Here is a 16649-nt window from a genome sequence, read left to right on the forward strand (position 1 = left end):
TTGTTGAGTGCTACTGTATTTTGTCACACTTTGCCATTCTCACAGCTCTATTTTTAGTTGCAAACTGCAAACACTCGCAGTCCATAGGCCCTCATTTGTAAACTATGATTTGGTTCTGAACATTCAAAAAGTCTACAGTACACGTTACAAACAGCAACATGAAATATTTAGTTTGTGGGCTACCTGGAGCTGGATGACCTGCAGCAGGTCCTTTTTGGCAGCTTGGAAAATGGCGTTGACTTTATTATGGTGGTCATTTCCTGTTCCAGCTTCACTGTAGTGGTAAACTACCGAAGGACTCTGTTGCATTGTCACAGTCTTCTTTAAAATAGACTGCAAAAATCAGACACGTAATGAATTAAATATGACATTCAGTCTAAAATCTCAAATTTGCCCATAAGTGTGAATGACAGAATGAATGGTTGTTTATAAATGTATAAATAAATAAGCGTCCAGTCTAGAGTATACCTTGCCTCTCGCCAAAAATCAGTTGAGTAGGCTCCAGCTCACCCGTGACACAAATTCTATCGAAAATCAGTGGATGGATGGATCTACTAAATTTTTGATGTTACCAGCGATTAAATTGATTTATCTCAAGATGATACTGTAGTGTATTTACATATACCTACAGACACAAAGCCCATCCAAAAAGGTCCTCATTGGGCCTGATTTTCTAAAGGTTTGTGCATGGTAAAAACACAGGCACAAACTTGATTTGCCCACTCAAACAGATGTGAAAGCAGATCTACTGATCTACACCCAGGACTGCTTATGCCAAATGGACAAAATTGCTATTTAGTTCATTTACTAGGTTGAGCCCACCCCCACCCCTACGTCCCCACTTCCAATTCCATCACGTGATTTTGCATTTGTGACGCTCATCCAAAAGCGCCGTGGTGAAACCCATCACAACTACCTAAAGCCCATAAACCTTCTTCAAACATGGCGGACCCCACCATTTCTAAACTGGTTGTCAACAGAGCTTACAACTTGTTCGACTGATAGAACATGCAATTTAGCGCCCACAAGCTGTAATTTTTGAGAAAGAATAAAGAAGAGATTACCTTTACTGGACTTGAGGGCACAGCCTCCTCAGTAGCAAATCTATCCTGTTCAGAAACTCTGTTAAGAGCCATAGACATTTCACCTGCATGACAAACAGACACATGTATTGGTATGACCAGGTCATATCAGAAAAACAATTGCTCATACCACTCCAGCACATAAATATTTTCGACAGTGTAAATTAAGGTGAATTAGACAAAAAAACATTCCTTCAAAAATTCACTGAAACATTGGCCTTGGGCCACAACAGGCAATACAAAAAAATAGAAGAAGAAGAACCTACTCAATTTTGCGAGGGTCTTGATAAAGGTACAGATAACTGTACAGTTATTTAAACAAAGGAAGTGCCCACCCTCTAAAATACTATAATCATGGCAGGCACCATCATCAATCAATCTTGGCTTCGCATCTGATTTGAGTCCTACAACCTTCCACTTGTGGCCCCAGATTAGCTCCTTGGATGTGTATTTTGAGACATTTTCTTTCTGCATGATAAGGAAACTAAAACAATGTTATTATTATTATTTATTTATTTTTGCCATTGTCCACCAAATATAAATTGCTGTAAATAAAAACAGAAATTTTGATCACTTCTATCACATCTTTTGATGTCAAATCCATGCTTTCAGTTCAAACAACAAAACAAGGAATTGTTCTCACTGTTCCAATAAAAATAGCTAAAGCAACATATCTTGAGGTGCCTAAGACCTTTTTACAGATCTGTAAATCTCTATAATCATGTTTCTGTTCAATAACTGTTCCTTTTTAGTGAAAAGACAACATTTTCCACGTACACAGCTTGACAACATTTCCTGTTGTAAAATAATAAAAAAGTGATGAGTCATGCTTTGAATCGTACTTTCAACATATACTCACACCCCCGTTTCAATCTTTAAACAACATTGCATCTGAGGTCTAATGAAAACTCCAGAATACAGCGGATCCCTTGACAAAGAATTTATATGAACCAACCAAAATGTGAACTGCATGTTCCTACTGTAGAAAAGAATGAATGAGGTACAGTGTTACCTGTAACAGCGAGTGGGGTTGACAGCGAGCGAGATTTCTTGTATTTTGAACTTGAATTTTCAAAAATGTTGGTCTTTTCTGTTAAAAAAACAAAACATGAGATAATCAAAAATGCCGACATTAATAAAATTGCATATTGTGTTCCCTAACCTGGGTCTGCTTTTTCAGAGCCCAACTCATCCGAGTGGGAAGTCTGCCTGCGGAGACCTCTGTGTGGATGACCCTCTCCTAAGACATGAGCCACTGACACCAAGGAGATGGCTTGACTATCCTGAAACATGTCAACTTCAATCAAAACAGCCCCACGTGTGCTGTTACCTTTTGTCCCAAATATTCTAATTCATGCAGGTCATTGGCATTGAATGGATCACAACTGTGTTGTTCAAGTTAGCATTAGAAAACATTTCGCCTCTCGTCCGATAGATGAGACAGCTCTAGCCTGTCAAGTGGTGTAAAAACTTGAGCATTTACCCTCAAATTGAGAGGGACGCCCCATCCAAGAATGGTATGACTCTTTTGGAATGCAAATTGACAGTGGTCATACATTGGAGAGACACCTCTGTCTGAATGACAGTCGTTTGGCTGGAATCACCCTTGTTCATGTAGTTTTGGTCTCCTTGGAAAATGCCCTACATCCTAATCAAGTGTGTGCCCCGCCGCCCTCCCTCACCCTCCATGGAGATGTACTGCGGCCAGTGGGTTAATTTGACAAATACATAACAGGGCTGTCAAAAATCAAAAATGTCTTTTGTATTAAAAGTTTACAGCAAAACACTTTTTGGGATTATGATTTATTGATCAATTATTGCTGTTTATTATTCGTTATTGTTTAATGATTATACAAAACCAAATAATGAAGAACTATCATACAAGAATGAGTCAGGTACACTTTTTTCAAGCTGAGAACCTCACCTTGGGTACTGATTAATATAAAGGGCTAGTATTATGGTATCTAAAGCTACTTCAGGTCAACCATATGTCAATGACTACAGCTGCAAATAAATTAATTTTCATATTAGATTAAAATGACTTATTTTTTTCCATAAAATGATTATGATTCAGTTACTGATTTGCTTAAGTCAGAAATCAGACAAATATGTTGATCATTGCTTTCCAAAGCAAATGTAGATGTTTGCAAATGTCTTATTAAAATCAGTCTGCTTTCATGAAAGAGTACAGAAATGAGAGTATAGAGTTGTCAATTAATGTGATTGTCTATTAGTTATTGATTAATCCATTCATTTTTACACCTAAAATAGATCATGAAAATTATGATAATAATAATGCTTTCAATTACAGTAATTGATTTCTGCAATGATTCAGAGATTTGATGCTCTGGCTGTCGTATAATGAAATACAATGACATCTGTCTCACATTACCACAAACTCAGAATTTCCTTGATCAAATTCACCAAGGTCGGATTACACTACCTGCGCCAATACTTAGATGTGGCTCCAGCAGATGTAAAGGTTAGTCTACTTTCAGACAGCAGATTGTTGGATGCGCCGGGCGCATGTCAAAAGAAACGCCCTTAGCACACCAGAATATTTTGCATGGCACAGAGAAATGAACCAAATTCCCAAATAAGCGCATTGAGGCTTGCCTCCACACAAAAATCACTGCTACTCTACGAATAGAGAGCCCGAAATGTTAAATTTACAGCCCAACATTAAAACAAAAACATTAATTCAATCAAAATTAATGTGTGGACTGTTTACACCTAATTTAAACATCTAAAATAATTATTTCTTATATATCAAAAAGTGTAAACAAGAGGTTGCAAACAACTAAATAATGTTATGAATATGAAAGCAAGGCCATTTTGACAGAAGTCAGGTGGGCAGTTGGGTAAAGTACCGTGTTGAAGAGCTCAGTGGTGAGGCCAAGATAGTTGTGTAACGCAAGGAAGGTCACCCTCTGGAGACGCACCATGATGATCTACACATGACACAGGAGCATGTGTAACATCTGTTGCTTGCAAATCACTACAGGATTTCTAAACTTTTTTTTGTAACACTTCTCTCCTTACCTGGATAACACGGACGAGAGTTTCAGGGTATTTGTCAAAGACTGATTGGAATGCGGCCGCTGGAAGACGCAGGACCGTGGATGGGACAGCAGCCCTCGCAGATACTGTCTTGTATGGCGCCGGGTAGCCCTAAAATTACAATCAAATAATTGCGTTGAGAAAGTTAAATGCTTTGAATTTTAGTTCTACTATATAGAATACTTTGTGAATGATGTTTTCGGGCTTGTGTGTTGAATTATGAGTTTGTGTTTGATAAACACACTGCCACAGTTTGGCTGTAGCCTCAGGTGCTAGCTAGCTAGGTCCCTAGCTAGCTTCCATTACCTGCTAGGGAGCTAGCTAGCTAGCATCAATGGCTAAAGCCAAACTGTGGCAAGGTTTTTACTTTCTGGACCTGAAAAGTAAATACGCATAAGATGGCTTGAGACTTACAGTGATGGTATCTAAGATACTGAGCAAACTGTGAACACTGTCGCCTTGTAAAACCTCCTTCACCACAGCATCTGTACCATCCTGCAGCAAAAACACACGAATCACATTATCATATCACACTGATTCCCAAAAGCTGTTTGAAACCAAACAAAAATAAATAAATAATTGACCGTCTTGTAGTCTTACACTCTCACGGATGCACAGCTCTAGGCGGCCATCTTGAACAACATATATACTGTCATCTGTATCTCCTGGGCCGAATAGAGCCTCTCCCTGATGCAGTTGGATCAGGACCATGTGACGGCACAGCTCAAGGAAAAGTGGCTTCTCAAAGTGTCCAAGCACCCTATAGAAAATTGGCTCTAGCTGATATCATAGTGATTATATATAGCATTTATGTACAACAATGAAATATATATTAATCACTGGACTTTTGAAATGAACAATAATAATACATAATAATAACAACATCTATAGTGTGTGTGTGTGTGTGTGTGTGTGTGTGTGTACACAGTATATATACATACAGCTTATCTCACCAATAAAAGACGATTCAGTACGTACCACGATACATGGAGAGTGAGTGGTACAATGCAAGGATGGTTCAATTTTAAAGTGGATTTGATTCAATGGGATTATGATTCGATTCAATATGGTATGGCTCAGTTTGGAGAGTGTATGATGCAATGAATTTATTGTCATTTTACATGGAAATGAATGAACTAGAGGTGTCAGAGCGTCAAAATTACTCGATAAATTGACAACCAATTGATTTTTATTATATTAATCCACAACTATTTTAATATTCGAGTAATTGTTTAGAGCCATTCTTTAACTTGAATTTGTTCATATATATATATATATATATATATATATATATATATATATATATATATATATATATATATATACATACACACACACACATTTATTTTTTGAATTCTTTTTTTGTTTTACTGCAGCCAAATCGTTGATTCAATTATTTTTTTTTATAAATACATGTATTTATTTTTGTTTTACTACAGCCAAATCGTTGTTTCATTATGGGACTGCTTGCAAGCAGGCACATATTGTTATTCTACCTAGGACAGTGGTTTATTATTATATCATCCTTCCACGATTTTTCCGCTAAAATGCGGCCCGTACCGTACATCGCACCGGCACAAATGAGGTATCAAACGATGCGGCTCGATCTGACTCGCTGCACAATTATTTTTCTAAGAATTCCCAGTTACCATGGCGACGCTATTCCCAAAAAACTCCCAAATTAACTCCCCATTGGGAATGAATGGGAAAAGGGAAGAGAAAATCACACATCAAGCACCTTTGTCCAAGACACGCTGCGCGCGCATACGTTATCCGACCGATACGAATTTTAGCTCATTTTGTAGGAATTTTTCCCATCTTTAGCTCAGTGTCGGAATCTTTTTTAAGGAATGAAAGCTCTCCCCCCTGTGCGGGTTCAAAGACAGTGAGTGAATTAGCTTTCTCACACACTCTGTTGGCTAATTAGCCATCCAGTGCCGGGAACCAAATAATGTATTTGAAAAAATTTCACTTCAACTTGTCACCATGGCCACAATCTTTTCTCACTAGACGTCAAATTCTCACATTTTGTAGTCACGAGTGTCTTCTTTCAGACAAACTAACTTTTATTTGGCTAAGGTGTCATTTAGTACCTTTATTTTCCCTTTAAGCTCGGACAAGTCGGACCAACTCGCCTATCTCTGCCATGTTAATTTCAGGCGCCTTCCTCTCTCCATTTCTGATAAATCATAAGTTTTCAACCTGCTCTCATTTGGTCATTTTTTATCCGATTAAGAAAATGAGAACATGCTCGTGTTCCCCAAACCCTTGCCGTTCTAACGAGCCATTTCTTGAATCTGTATCTTCAACCGTTAAGTCGTGAGAGGCTTTTGTTCAAGGGGTGCTTCTCTCATGCAATCTCAATGGAATGTGGGGCACGTGACGTCTCCAAGTCAAATGTGCGTGCGTGAATGTGCATGTTTCTTAAAGGGACAGTAAGATACTTTTAGTTGATGTTGATTATAGTTAACTTCCACATTTCTTGACCGATTCCAGTCGTTTGAATTTTAAACTGTTCAGCTCATTTACATTTTTTTATGGACAGTAAGATACTTTTAGTTGATGTTGATTATGGTTAACTTCCACATTTCTTGAGCGATTCCAGTCTTTTAACTTTTAAACTGTTCAGCTCATTTACAAGAGTCAGCAGTCCCATTCAAAATTTCGGCGGGAATTTTTCTACTTTATTTTTTTATATATACATTAAATTTTTTTAAGTAATTTTTTTGTTTTACTACAGTTAAATACTGTACAGTACTTTGTAACTAGTAAAGAAATGTGCTGTACAAATGAAGTTAATATTTAAAATGATCATTCTACTTACCTGACATTTTTGAGCATGTACAGCACCTCAGATGGTAGGTGGGAGCTCTGCACATCAAATTCTGTCAAGTCGGCCTCCAGCAAAGAAGGAGGGGGCTCCTTAGGCTGCAAGGATGGGGGCTCCCTTCGGATACGGAGGATCCTGAAAAAACATGTGCGCACATGTGCATGGACAGACAGGCACGCACACAGCTGTCACCTCAACTATGCAACTGCTAATGCAATGTAAAACAATTTAGCCTGAACAACTTGAACTGAAATTACATTTTGCTGAATAAAGCCAAAGAAAAACCCCAACAGGAAGTAATTACTCAAGAAATGTGTTCCCCTTGAATGACATCTTTCTTAAATAATCCAAAAATAATAATAATTCAGATTTTTATCAATGCTTCTTTTCAATACATTTTATACCGCTGGGAAGCCGATTCATTTCACTTTAAACTGATGCCCCATTTTGGGGATGATCAGCTGAGCATGTGCAGTGTGTGTGTCACCTACAGTGAATTGTGAACATTTGAAGGAACGTTCCTGTTCAGGACGTCCAGATTCGGCTTACGGAAATTGGTTGCTAAGATCTGATCTTGGGGAAGATGGGGTACACGGCTGCACTGCACTGACAGAGTAGAACCTTTTGGTGGCCTTTGCTGGTGTTTTAGTTGACCAGCACAACCAGTTTAGCTGGTTTATAACTTGCTGGTGGAGGAGGGCAATGACATTCCCCAGAAGTTTATGACCAACGTGAGGAGGTGTCGGGTTGTTGAGGCTATGTAGATTCTTCCACATGACTACTCAGGCTCCTCATTTGTTGTTTTTAAAGAATAGATTGTAAACAATAAGATTTTTTGTCTTCCTTGTCACTTGAAATTTAATCATCCAATCCACAATTTGAGCATGTGTATGTGGATTGGATGACTATGTGTTTGTTCTCTTTGAGTTGTAGATTTAAAAAAAAGTAACATGTGACTCACTTGCGAGCTATAGACAGGACTTTGGTCCTTTTCCGCACCCTCTGCCGGGAAGTGGAGTTGGACGAGGTGATGGGAGAGGACAATGTCTGGACCTTCAAAAGCACAAAAAAAAAAGATAGCAAAACACAATTATTACATGTACAGCACATTTTAAATGTTGAAATTTGATCAGTCATTGACCACGGAGTCTTTACATAACATTTTGTAAGTATAGATGAGACACTCAAAGCTGAATCTGTAGTCATGGCAATTTTGTTTCACTTAGTGCTACCTCACTACACATATACAGAGGTGGCTTAATTTACCGGTAATTCGTTCCATGACCCTGTTTGTGAGTTGAAACGTTCTTAAATAGAGGTAAATCTTCCCATTGAAATGAATGAAAATTCAGTTAATCTGTTCCAGCCCCACAATTATATTTACATTTGATGATATTTCTCATTTAAATCGATGTGCAGTTGAAATTAAATAAAGTACAACTTTAATGAAAATACTGTACTTCACCAAGAAGAAACGACACACAAAACAAACAAGTGAGGGGAGAAGGACAACAACTCCGCCATTAAAACAAAGTCTAAAATATAATCTTATTCAGGTCTTTTTTTTGTCTGCCTGGTTTGTTTGTTTTTACACAAAAACCCATCCAGGGAAACATCTCGTTTGCCACATTAATTTCATTATAGGGACAGTGTGTAGAATTGAGTGCCATCTAGTGGTGAACTAATAGAATGCCCAACCTAAGTTTGAAGTGTGTGCATTTTGAAGCATGTGCACTACAGTGTCTCAGAGAGACCATACTTCACAAGCTTACCACCGATTACTATGTCTGTGAAGTTCTTCTTCTGTTATCGATTGTGGTTCAGGACCCAAATGCAGGGAGGCAAGGCTGATGGATAATGCTCCAAAAAGTATTTAATTCCAAAATTGCAAAAGAAAAATAACTAGGCACTTGGGAAAAATTAAAATAAACAATGGAAAAACATTTTCAAAGAAACACTCAGACTAACTTAAATGAACAAGGTGACATGGCAACTAACAGGAACTACAAGAGACACAAAAGCAAACGAATGATCCGACAAAGACTGAACAAAAGAAGGGAACTACATACAAGCAAAAATAACGAGACAATGTGAAACACCTGGACAGATGTGAAATACTGTAAGTGGCTGAGGGAGCTGATAGGTAGACACAATTGATGGGGGTTGACAAGAACAGGTGGACACAAAACCACAACGAGACACAAGCCAAGCAGCAACACAAAAATCTAATACAACCAAGGCAGTAACACAACTCATAATACCTTTGGATATCCGTAGCAGAAAGATGGCGGCGAAACATGCCAGCCTCATGTAAGGCATGGCGCGACCTATGTAACATAATTTGCGATTACTTTAGACCTACAATTATATAAAGTGTATGTTGACATTATAAGACATGTGTTTTTGCAAATTACTGAAATTAATAGCGAGTTTTTACATACAAAAATCGAAAAATTCTGCACACTGAAAATTGTGATTGGTTGAAGCAAGTGTGTAGGCGGAACTTCTGACTACATAAATAACAGCTTGCAGAGATCAGACATCAAGTTTGATTTGTTGTTGTTGTTTTTGTTTTTATGTAACAGACACTACAAAAAATACTGGATGCATCATACATACAGTCAAACGTTATTGCCACGTTAATCAGAAAACTAGATGGCGGCTGTGAGAATCATGCGTGTGTGTGTATGCAGTACAACACACACACACTCACACACACACGACAGCTCCCATGGAGCATACATCAAGTTACAAGAAGGCGTTACATTAATACAACTGAGGAGATCACTGAAATGATTAAAACAGTCCTGGGTTTCTCCCAAGGCATCATTGAAATTTGGAGGGATTTACAAATCAGCCATAAGGACGAGGTGAGATGTGAACAGAACATGTATAATATGGATAAGAAAAGAGGGATCAAGAAAGAAAGAAAAAAGATCAGTCCCTGACTGGTTGTTTGGGAAACTGTAGGGACAACTGGTGTGTCCAGAAATAGGCATCAGTAAATATACTAACCTTTCTCATTATCTTTCGGCCGTAGAACATAACCTTGTCTCTTTTTCGAAAGCGGTAATGTGGTATGCCTGCCTCCTCCTCTGAAACACACAAGCAACCTTTGTTAAGACATTTTTTGTTTTTATGAAGTCTGCTGGTGCTGATATTTGTGCTATACTCATGCACCACACGACGAGGCTCCACGTCCACATCAGAATTTTACTTCCAACAAAAAGTAGCCTAAAGACCCAACCTGCTTTCATCGTGGCAATCTACTACTGTCTGAAAGGGACACAATAACGTCGCAGTCAGGCCAAAATCAGAACAGCATGCAATACAGCTTGGCAAAATATATGATCCATTCAAGGTAGCCATAGATTATTTTCCTTCATTTGTTTGGCAGTTGTCAATCACTGAAATTCACCACAAAAAAAGCTTATTGTTGGTTTTATTTAATGATTCATCACAACACATTGTTGTATACAAGCCTCAATAAATGTTTGCCTTTGTTTTTCATAGTGTCAAAACTCCTGAGTCATCACAGGTACTAATTATAATATTTGTCCAATATTATCATCTACATTGGAAAATGAACACTACGCTATTGTATAAAAAAAATATTACGATCTAAATTAACATTGATTGAAACAAAACAAAAAAAGAGGTAAGGTATACTGACTTGACAGCCTGTATCTTCTGTAGAGAAGGAACACCACACCTCCAACAAGAGAAACAACTGTCACAGCTCCAATGAGAATGGCCGTCCACTAAAAGAAAACACATTCAGCATGACATTCAAACGGCTCTTCAATAAAACAATCACAACTTGTGTATACCATAATCATAAGCATTTTCAATTCTGCACCACAATAAGTATCGGATAGACAGACAGGGGCAGACAAGTCTCTAAAAGTCCAATAAGTCAGGAACAAAACTTCATGTAACTTTTTACACACTGTGGGTGTTTACCATGTTGGCCTCTGTCCGTTCCTCGATAATCTGCTGCATCTTGGCCTTGAGCTCACTCCCAAAAGGAGCCAGGCTCTGAAACAAAAGGCACATTCGCAACACCAGTGCAATGAGATGAAGTTATAATAATAGGACTGCTGTGGAGCAATGACAAGAACACAATGAAAGACCTACCAGATTTATACTGCAAGTCTCGTCTTCATTGTTGTTTTCCATGTCTGACTGAAGTTTAGACAACAGCAAGGCAAGGCAACCCCTACGTGTGATATAATTAGGACATTTCAGGATTGTAGCCGATTTGTATGTTTGTATATGTGAGTAATATGCTTCACAAATCTCAGGTTCACGTAAAGTCATGTAAAGAATTGCCTAAGGGAAAATAAATAGGTCACCCAGAGAGCGTCAGTAACCAGATACTCCAGAAACACTAACGCCCTCCTGTGGACTGTCCTATGAGCTTTAACCGCTCCGAAATTGGGCAAAGGGCAGACGGAATTTACTAACAAATAATGCTTATCTGTTGTTCATATAACCTTGAACCAGGGACCAGCCTTTCACGTTGACGTTATTAAATTTCCGTTAATCTTTCGTGACATGTGTCCTCTACGTGCACCCATCCCAGGAACAAGGGGGCGATTTAGCCACAGCGCACGGGGAAAACGGCTACCCCAGTAAGTTCTGTGGGTAGTGTGGAAGGCTACAAAATTGCGTTATATTTAAAATGGACTTCAGACCAGAGCAATCAGAAAATGATCCAATTTTGTTGTTGACAAGTGCGCTGCGCAGCGCCCCTTGCGATATTCCATGAAAAACACAAAAACAACAAACAAGTAAAATATGCAGTTAATCTAATAGTTGCACGCAAAAAAAAGACATTAAATTTAGAAGCAAGCAAAACTTCGGCTGTTGGAGCTCACAGTTCACTGCCAATGCCACCGGTTTACTCACTGCTATGGTCCCCGCCTCGCTACGATAAATGAGGCAAAAGTATTTGAAAGAAGAGAAAAGTTCAAACAAAACGCGCGAGTTGTTAATGTAAGATATGCGTAAAGAAATTCCTTAGAAATGCAGCAAATATTTCTCACGTACCCGCTTTCTGCTTTAGTGAATGCATGCGTATAACAACAACAAGGTTAGATTGATTCGTGGACAATTGGCATATCCTGTCCAACCCATCAAAATAAAACTAATATTTCCAAGATATTTGAAGACGAGGTTTATTCCCGGTGAAATGTTCATGTCACACGGTGTGGCATTTAATGGGGGGTGTGACACCCCCCATTAAATGGTTCAAAGTAAATAGAAATAATTGGAAGAAAGGGAAATTCACTTTTTTGTGTTCGCAATACGAATCATGAACATTCGGATTCTTCTTTTGCTCAAAATGATAGCTTTCGCGTTATTTTGAAGGTAGATGTGCCGGAGATTATGGCTCACTTAATGCCCTAAATATGGGTAGATCACAAACGTGTGTACGCCAGTATCTTGGATTCTAATTGGTGAACACTGTTGCCTTTCGGCCAATCGTCAGACATTTCATTTGACTGTCGTTCACATTATTTTCATCCGCCCGCGTGCTCAAGGTGAGTGGAGTCAATTGTACAATTTCACTAAAATGCTTACAGTATTAAGATAGACTCATTAGACGCTGTCTGTGTACTAAAACTATCCTCAATGATTAGAGTAAATATCAACTAATGCGACACATATTTGTAATACAATAGTAGCAAGCTAGCCAGCTACATATAGCTGTGGTTTCAAATAAGAAGGCAAACAGAGTCTGCCATGCAGCCCTTTAGTATGCGATTATGGTTAATTAATTGCCTTATTCAATATTTGGAAGAGTAGAAATTAAATGACAATGCCTTTTCTAGTCACACCAGTGCTGCTAATATGTCTACACGGACGAAAGTAGTGTAGGCTACATTGTAGTCGTATACTATTTATAAGATAAGATTTTTTTGGTACTATTATTGTTCCGTTTTTGCCTGTCGCCAATTTGCAGCACAACGTGTGCAAGACCATAAGGGCTGACACTGGAAGTTATCCAATTTCAATTTAATGATCAATGTGCGATTCATTGCATTCATGGCTTTCTGCGAGTATATCAATGTTCACACTGAGAAGATCGGTGAGGAATTTTAGATAATTTCATGCAGTAATCTTACTTTTTGTGACATTTCTGTTTTGTTTCTTCATTTTCCAGGTTTTCTATTCTGGAATATACTGTTGTGGCACAATGGGTGTATTGTCCACATTGATAAGGGGCCTTACAAGAGGAGCAGACAGAATGTCTGAATTCACCAGCAAGCGAGGTTCAAGGACTCATAATAAAGGCAGAGGTGCAAGGCCAGCTGGAGTAAATCTCTCCAGCGGAAAGTTTGTGTCAATAAAGGAAATGATTCCTGAGTTCGTGGTCCCTAATCTGGATGGCTTTAAACTCAAACCGTATGTATCGTACCGCTGCCCAAAAGGAACCGAGCCTCCAGTGACTGCAGAGAGTCTGTTTGCAGAGGTGGTGGCTCCTCAGATCAAGAAAGACTTTGATGAAGAGATTTATGACAAAGATCAACTGGAAAAGTATGGATTTGAACCCACACAGGAGGGGAAGTTGTTTAGATTGTATCCCAAAAACTATGTACGTTAAAATAAACCTACTGTCCGCGAGAGATCCGTTTGCGAGGAGGGCTTCCGATGACAATTGGTGACAGTGGCTTATGGACCCTTTGCAGTGCTCAATACTTTGTTTATATCTGTCGCTCTCTCCTAATCAAGTACAATAAAACCAAACTGAATGAGTCTGAAATGTCCCGAGCCTACAGCGTTTTAGAATTTTATTCACCATCATTAAATTTGTGTACCTCTGTTCACGATCGACATCTTGAGCCAACAAGTTAGTAATGTTAACATCTTGAGAATGAACACATTTTAAAACGGTAATTGATAAAGTTGCTGATTAGAATCATGCCAAATTGTACGAGTTGTAGTTACAGCCTATGGCACTTGCATTTTAGTGATGTGTATATATGTTGGGTACAAATTTGCAAAAAAAAAGCTTCCTTTGACACACCATGCACCAGAAAATCCTTTACATTTTTGTACTCATTAATAGCAAAACTATCAAAGAACTTCCCTCTGGCTACAAATTTAATAGTATTCACATTCAAAATGCATTTGCCTTTTTAGAATTACAACATGTCTAAAAATCTATTGTCCTGTGTTCTTTAATGTTTTATTTAAATTTCAATCCAGTAGAAAAAAAGGATAGAGGAAGTTGGTTGGGTGAAAGTGTGTATTAAAATCGTTGCTACACCATTTAAGAACATTTCACAGTATGTACTGTATTTGTGATTCGAATAACCCTCATTAAGAAGTCAGTCAACAGGAACACAAGTTGTTACATTCTGCATCAAACGGTACGTGTGTCAGTCCTTATAGCATGGTCAACAATGATCTTTTGCTGGCTGTGCCTCAACTGGTGCCCAGTCCCACCGCCACAAGTGAAGCATATGGTCATAAAATGAGCAACTTGCAAGAAGAAATGACAATGAAGTGGCATCATCAGGTGTGACAGTGTCGCCTGCATTCAAGCTGGTAGACGGCGGCGCAATTCCCTCAGGGATATATTGGCCACAGTCATCCTCCAGGGACGTGTCAAAGCTGGCAGTGGGAGATTCATACTGGATTCTTAGGTGTCCTCCATTATCTGCGAGGCATTCCTTTGGTTCTTTAGCAGGAGGGGAGAGAGGAGCAGGTTCCTCCAGGGACAGTCGAGACCAGTCCGCTCCATATGCCAGTGAGTTGTGCAGGATGTAGGATGCGACAACTGGACACGCTCCTTCATTGGACTCTAGAAGAAAACAAGATGCAAAATGTTTTCAGAGAACATCAACACACTTCAACTACTTACAAAGCCATTTCATGTACTGTAGTAAGAGATAGCATTTTGATTTGTTAATTTTCTCCACCATTAAAATGGCTGCCTATTTATAGGTTGGTCAGTTTGTTATATTCAGCTGATACGATCATCAGCAGAGTCAAACAAATATGACTTGTGACTTATAATTTTATGTCTCTACAGTATCTCTTCCTACAGTTCAAGTGCTAGTAGCAAAACATAGCAAACCCAATACATATAGGCACCAATAATAATACTTTTAAAAAAAGTTAGTTGCTGTTATGGCTGAACCCATCAAATATTTTTTTAGAATATGTTAAGATTATTCCATTGAATAATCAGAGGGAAAAAAATATTGCAAAATATTTATTTTACAATTACTGTTTACTGCAAAGGGCTACAAGTTTGACAAGCAATTTTGAGTATGTGTCAGGTTCAACTACAGGTTATTCATACAGCTCCAAATAATTATTTTCACAATAGAGTGATCTGACTATTATTTTTTTCATGAATCAAATCTGATTGAGGGGCTGGTTTAGTATGTAACATGTCAGAAAACAGGCATAAATATTGATAATTTTACAAAGTAAAAGCAGATGTTTATGTGTTATTTTAATTAAACACAAAGGATAAGTGGTATGGATGGATGGGTGAAGATAATGAATCTGCTTTCACATAAGACTACAAGAATCAGAGATAAACTACTGTTGAAAGGCTGAAATCAAAGGATTTAGATTTTTGGGGGGGTTAAACAATGCTTAAAAGGGCTCTTAACAATTAATTATCAAAATTGTTGTCAATTAATTTGATAATTGATTAGTTGCTACACCTGGAGCTGCTAGCTACCCCTTAAAAATTGCACAAAAATGTGGCTTTTGCAAAATTCTGCATGACAAGAAATAAAGTTTAAAAAGTAACATCTAGTTGGCTGTCCTTGTGTAGCATGTACCCTTCTACTCACCCATGGCCCGTTGACAGTGAAGTATGTGGAAGTCATTGTGCATACACGCTGCCAGCAGCAGATGCTGGTGAGTGGGGTGCCACTTCAGCCGCCACACCCCACCACCTACCAAACTCTCACTGAAAGGCTCCCGCATGTTTCTGCCATCCCACAGCAGAACCTTCTCATCATAACTGCGCAAGGAAAATTACACATGATAATAAAAACACACAATGCAAACATAAGGTACCGCATTATCTATTATGAACTGTGAAGTTTACCTGCCAGTAGCCAGAATGTGTTCCCGATGTGGGTTGCTGTGAATACTGCACACACCCATTGAATGCCTTTGTGACAAATGATAGAGAAATGTTGTGCTATTAGTTCATCAAAATAAACATCGATTAAGCGACACAATTGTTTTAAAAACCTAATGATTTCCGCCACCCTGAGTGCCTGGTGGAAGGCACTAGAAATTACAAAAGCTCAAGTGGAGCCCTGCGGGCTTTCTCCTCTATGGCATAACCCCGACTTTCAACTTGACAACCAATCGTTTTATTTAGGTGTGTGGGAGCAGAAAGGAATTACACATCTCCACCATCTCTTCTCAGATAATATGTTTATATCATATACATCCTTGCTCCAAAAATACAAAATAAAAAACGGAAATTTTTTACATTATCTGCAAGTTAAAAGTATGATAGAGAAACTAATTCCAACACTTCGGGGTACGCTCCAACCGCCTGTTTTAGAGCTAAAGATATTACCAAGCTTTCTCCGACAACAGCAAAAAAACTCTCAAAAATATATGTTACTTTCGTATACGGATAAAAAAAAGACTCTGGTTGGTAACCCGGTGGGTAGTAAGTAATGTCT

General features: G+C 38.5%; 3 protein-coding genes across 9 annotated transcripts in view; 1 reads left to right on the top strand and 2 right to left on the bottom strand.

Annotated features, from left to right (window-relative positions):
* pnpla7b (patatin-like phospholipase domain containing 7b) overlaps positions 1–12100 on the bottom strand; it is a 31630-nt gene extending 19530 nt beyond the window's left edge. The window contains exons 1-15 of one of the 5 annotated variants that reach the window (XM_077561376.1): positions 12025–12100; positions 11110–11191; positions 10936–11010; positions 10646–10733; positions 9988–10067; positions 7934–8025; positions 6967–7107; positions 4743–4902; positions 4557–4637; positions 4125–4253; positions 3953–4033; positions 2245–2365; positions 2095–2172; positions 1065–1147; positions 184–333 (exon numbers count right to left, since the gene is read on the bottom strand). In XM_077561376.1, coding sequence (XP_077417502.1) covers positions 184–333; positions 1065–1147; positions 2095–2172; positions 2245–2365; positions 3953–4033; positions 4125–4253; positions 4557–4637; positions 4743–4902; positions 6967–7107; positions 7934–8025; positions 9988–10067; positions 10646–10733; positions 10936–11010; positions 11110–11151 — 1401 coding nt within the window. In that variant the 5' untranslated portion in view covers positions 11152–11191; positions 12025–12100. Of the gene's footprint in view, positions 1–183; positions 334–1064; positions 1148–2094; positions 2173–2244; positions 2366–3952; positions 4034–4124; positions 4254–4556; positions 4638–4742; positions 4903–6966; positions 7108–7933; positions 8026–9233; positions 9300–9987; positions 10587–10645; positions 10734–10935; positions 11011–11109; positions 11416–11468; positions 11487–12024 lie in introns of those variants that run through there. The other 4 variants (XM_077561377.1, XM_077561375.1, XM_077561378.1 and 1 more) reach the window with 4 other exon arrangements.
* A 217-nt stretch (positions 12101–12317) lies between these two features.
* Positions 12318–13741, top strand: mrpl41 (mitochondrial ribosomal protein L41). 2 transcript variants are annotated; one of them, XM_077561230.1, is made up of 2 exons: positions 12318–12518; positions 13142–13741. In XM_077561230.1, the coding sequence occupies exon 2, from the start codon at positions 13175–13177 to the stop codon at positions 13580–13582; it is 408 nt and encodes a 135-aa protein (XP_077417356.1). In that variant the 5' UTR covers positions 12318–12518; positions 13142–13174; the 3' UTR covers positions 13583–13741. The 2 variants fall into 2 exon arrangements, with proteins under 2 accessions (XP_077417356.1, XP_077417355.1); XM_077561229.1 differs by lacking the exon at positions 12318–12518 and adding an exon at positions 12746–13066.
* A 412-nt stretch (positions 13742–14153) lies between these two features.
* Positions 14154–16649, bottom strand: part of dph7 (diphthamide biosynthesis 7) — a 9789-nt gene continuing 7293 nt past the window's right edge. For both annotated transcript variants that reach the window (XM_077561221.1, XM_077561220.1), the window contains exons 8-10: positions 16055–16120; positions 15795–15967; positions 14154–14785 (exon numbers count right to left, since the gene is read on the bottom strand). In XM_077561221.1, the coding sequence (XP_077417347.1) occupies positions 14379–14785; positions 15795–15967; positions 16055–16120 (646 nt within the window). In that variant the 3' untranslated portion in view covers positions 14154–14378. The remainder of the gene's footprint in view (positions 14786–15794; positions 15968–16054; positions 16121–16649) is intronic.

This window comes from Vanacampus margaritifer, chromosome 3 (genome assembly GCF_051991255.1).
Source record: "Vanacampus margaritifer isolate UIUO_Vmar chromosome 3, RoL_Vmar_1.0, whole genome shotgun sequence".
NCBI classification, from domain to species: domain Eukaryota; kingdom Metazoa; phylum Chordata; class Actinopteri; order Syngnathiformes; family Syngnathidae; genus Vanacampus; species Vanacampus margaritifer.

Coding starts and splice junctions, on each gene's coding strand:
- mrpl41 (XM_077561229.1), top strand. CDS start 13,004: ATGTGCGATTCATTGCATTCATGGCTTTCTGCGAGTATATCAATGTTC. Junction 13,067..13,141: donor TGTTCACACTGAGAAGATCG/GTGAGGAATTTT, acceptor TTCATTTTCCAG/GTTTTCTATTCTGGAATATA.